Source organism: Eimeria tenella, genomic scaffold (genome assembly GCF_000499545.2).
Source record: "Eimeria tenella Houghton genomic scaffold, Eth_scaff1295, whole genome shotgun sequence".
NCBI lineage: Eukaryota > Apicomplexa > Conoidasida > Eucoccidiorida > Eimeriidae > Eimeria > Eimeria tenella.
In genome coordinates, this window is record NW_013543760.1 from 1 (window position 1) to 3,602 (window position 3,602).

The 3,602-nt window shown below is 54.6% G+C and overlaps 1 protein-coding gene across 1 annotated transcript; it reads left to right on the forward strand.

Moving 5' to 3' along the window:
* Nucleotides 1-1,754: 1,754 nt before the first annotated feature.
* On the forward strand, nt 1,755-2,015 carry ETH_00015230 (oxidoreductase, putative; the record flags this gene model as incomplete). The annotated part of the gene is made up of 1 exon (XM_013379008.1): nt 1,755-2,015. One exon carries the CDS (start codon nt 1,755-1,757, stop codon nt 2,013-2,015), a length of 261 nt encoding a protein of 86 aa, XP_013234462.1.
* Between the last annotated feature and the right edge of the window lie 1,587 nt (nt 2,016-3,602).

Below are 3,602 nucleotides of genomic sequence, written 5' to 3' on the forward strand. Positions count from 1 at the left end.
CTAAACCCTAAACCCTAAACCCTAAATCCTAAGTCCTAATCCTAGTCCTCAGCCCTGGCCCTAACCGTAAAAGCCCCCGCCCGCCATCCCTCAAACCCTAAACCCTAAACCCTAGCCTCTAGCCCGTAAACCCTAATCCCTAAACCCCTAGTCCCAAACCCTAAACCCTGAACCCTAAACCCTAGCCCCTACTCTTCACCTATCCCCTATCCCTACCCGCTTCCCGCCGGCACCTAAACCCCATCCCCTAGCCCCCAAACCAAACCCTAAACCCTAAACCCTAAACCCTAAACCCTAGAATGCGGGGAGGATCTTCATTTCGCGCGGACTGCCTGTTGGGCCGCGTGGCCTTCATCACTGGGGGAGCCACAGGAATAGGAAAAACCATTTCGAGGGTTTTCCTGCAGCACGGAGCTGAAGTCGCCATTGCTTCTAGAAACCGCCAAAGACTCCAAGATGCTGCTCAGGTCCGGCTTACGCTACTGCTGCTGCTGCTGCTGCTGCCACTGCTGCAGCTGCGGTTGCTGCTGCGGCTGCTGCTGCTGCTGTTGCAGAGGCCGCTGCGGCTGCTGCGGCCGCTGCGGCTGCAGTTTCTGCTGCTGCTGCGGCTGCTGCTGCTGCTGCTGCTGCTTCTACCAATAGGAAGACGCATCCCTGTTTGTGTCCGTGTACGGTTCAAAATATAGCACTTTTGCGTTTTATTTCAATAAAATCCTTTTTTGGAATTTTGAAAAGTTGATTCTAATTTGTTTTCCGGTGTCTTGTGACCTTTTCATGTTAGCGCATTTCTTTCTGGGCTGTCTGTACACCTCGGCGAAAGAGCAGCGTACACCTCAAGCAGCCTCCAGCTGCAGTTTTTATTTTTATTTTTATTTTAGCATTTATTTTAATTCCATTTAAATGCTTTTTTTTGTGAAATTTCTTTGAAAAGTGTACTTTCACATTTGCGTCTTTAATGCCTTTTTGCCTTTATTTAGATCCCCGTGAGCTCTTGTAAACTAACGCCTTTTAGCTGCTGCTGCTGCTGCTCGCTTGAGGCCCGGGCTGCAGCAGCAGCAGCTGCTGCTGCTGCAGCAGCAGCAGCAGCACAGAAGGATTTTTGACAGATTCAGTGGCTGAGCGGTTTTAATCAGGCTTTTTCAAGGGACAAAAGGCAAAAAGCTGCTGCTGCTTGCTGCTGCTGCTGCTGCTGCTAGGAGCTGCAAAAGCTTACGGGACGGCGCTGCGAGGCCATCTGCTGCGACGTGCGCAGCGCTGCTGCAGTTGCTGCTGCAGTTGCTGCTGCAGTGTCTCTCTTTGGCCATATTGACATTTTGATAAACAATGCAGCAGGAAACTTTCTTGTGCCTTTAAATGAATTGTCTCTAAAAGGTTTTCGAGCTGTTTTGGAGACAGACACTGTGGGGGTCTTTTCTGTCTCCAAGGCCGTCTTCGCCCAGGCCTTTGCGCCCCAGCAGCAGACCTGTGGACCTCGCAGCAGCAGCAGCAGCAGCAGCGGCGCTGCTGCTGCGCCCGCTTCTCCCACAGCAGCAGCAGCAGCAGCAGCAGAAGGCGCAGCAGGAGCCGCCTCGCCCTCTTGTCCACGGGCGTCAGCAGCAGCGCCTTCGTCCTCCGCAGCAGCGCCTGCTGCTGCTGCTGCTGCTGGGGGAGGCAAAGTGATAATAAGCATATCTGCGACGCTGCACTACGCGGGCACGCTGCTGCAGGCGCATGCAGGAGCAGCAAAAGCAGCAATTGATGCTTTAACAAAACACATGGCTGTTGAGTGGGGCCCCTTTAATGTAAGAGTAAATGCTGTGGCTCCGGGGCCCATAGAAGGGACAGCGGGGCTGCAGCGGCTCACCCCCGGCAGCAGCAGCAACAGCCTTAGGAGCAACAGCAGCAGCAGCAGCAGCAGCGGCGGCGAGGGGGACCCGCTGCAGCTGCTGCAGCAGCTGGTCCCGCTGCAGCGGCTGGGCAGGGCGGAAGAAGTGGCTTATGCCTGTCTCTTTTTGTGTCTTCCGGAGGCCTCGTGAGTTTTTAATCATTTAAATCCTCTTTTCCAATTAATTCCATTTAATTTTCCATTTAGTGTTCCACTTAATTAATTGATTTGATTCAATTCTTTTCCAGCTTTTGTTCGGTGGCGCCGAGGCGCTGAGGTGTACACATACCGCGCTGCGCTGTCTCGGCAGCTGTGTGGTGTCTGGACAGCTCGAAACTGAGGTGTACGTACACCTGAATGTGCGCAGCTTCATCACCGGCAGCACTTTGGTGGTTGACGGGGGCCAGTGGCTGACAGCAGCAAACTTCACAGCTCTTCATCCCGCAGTCAACAAACTCTGGAGAGAAGCGCCTTTCAGGGCAAGCCTCTAGCTGCTGCTCCTGCTGCTGCTGCTGCTGCAGCGAAGACACTACCTCGCAAAAGCGGTGCTTCCGCAGCAGCGGCGGAAAAAACAGAGCAAAAGCAACAGCTGCAGCTGCTGCTGCAGCAGCTGCTGCAGCAGCTGCTGCGCCAGGTGAGAGAAAAGTATCCTCAGCAAGAGCAGCAACACAGCCTCTGCAGCAGCAGCAGCAGCAGCAATGGCTGCTGCTGCGGCTGCTGGGTTTCTCGTGCTGCTGGACCAATTGGGCCTCGCAGCCTGCTGCTTTTAATAGCTGCTGCAATGTGCTGCTGCGGGAAGTTTAAAAAGCTGAAGAAAGCAAAAGAGTATTTCTGCTGCATTGCATTTAACAACTTAAACTAGTCCTTTCTTTTTTGCTGCTAAAGAGGCTGCAGACCCAGAGCCGTAGCCCTCAAGCAGCAACAGCAGCAGCAGCAGCAGCAGCAGCTGCTGCTGCTGCTGCTGCTGTGGGGTCAGTCACTGCTGCTGCTGCGTGCAGCCAGCGGGGCTTTGCTGAAGCAAATTAACTGAGCAGCTTCGTGTCTGCAAATACACTTAATTTAGGAATATATGCTGGACAGAAAGTTCAAAGGAAATAAAATATAATTTATAAAATTATTATAATTTAATTCCCAGGCTTTAAACCCCCTCGAGGCCCTTAAGACCTGCAGCAGCAGCCTCTCCTCCCTACCCCTAGAGGGTCCCCCAGAGGGGCCCCCACAGGGGCCCCCTCATGGGGCCCCCCTAGGGGCCCCTGTAGCGTCTCCAGGGGCCCCTCTAGGGATTCCTGAAGGGCCCTTAAGTTCCTAGAGGGTCTCTAGGGGCCCCTAGGGGGCCCCTCAGGGGCCCCTATAGGGGCCCCTTTCTAAAGGCTCCTCTAAGGGCCACTAAGGGGCCCTTTTAGGGGCCCCCTAAGGAAGCTTAGGAGACCCTTTAATAGGGCCTCAAAGAGGGGCCCTGTGGAGCCCAATGTGGGGCTTGGGGGCCCCCCAGCAGCAGCTGGTCAAGATTTACAGCTTTTAGGGGCCCCTGTGGGTCACTTGGGGCCCCTCGGGGCCCTAGTAAACCCTAAACCCTAAACCCTAAACCACGGGAGTGAAAGTCCCTCTGCTTCTAGGTTTTAGAGGGTTGTTTACTAGGGTTTAGGGGGCCTTATTTGCAAACCCTATGGGCCCCTCTTCACTAGGGCAGCAGCGGGGGCCCCTGGCCTCTTTTGCCCCCGCAGCAACCAGCAGCAGG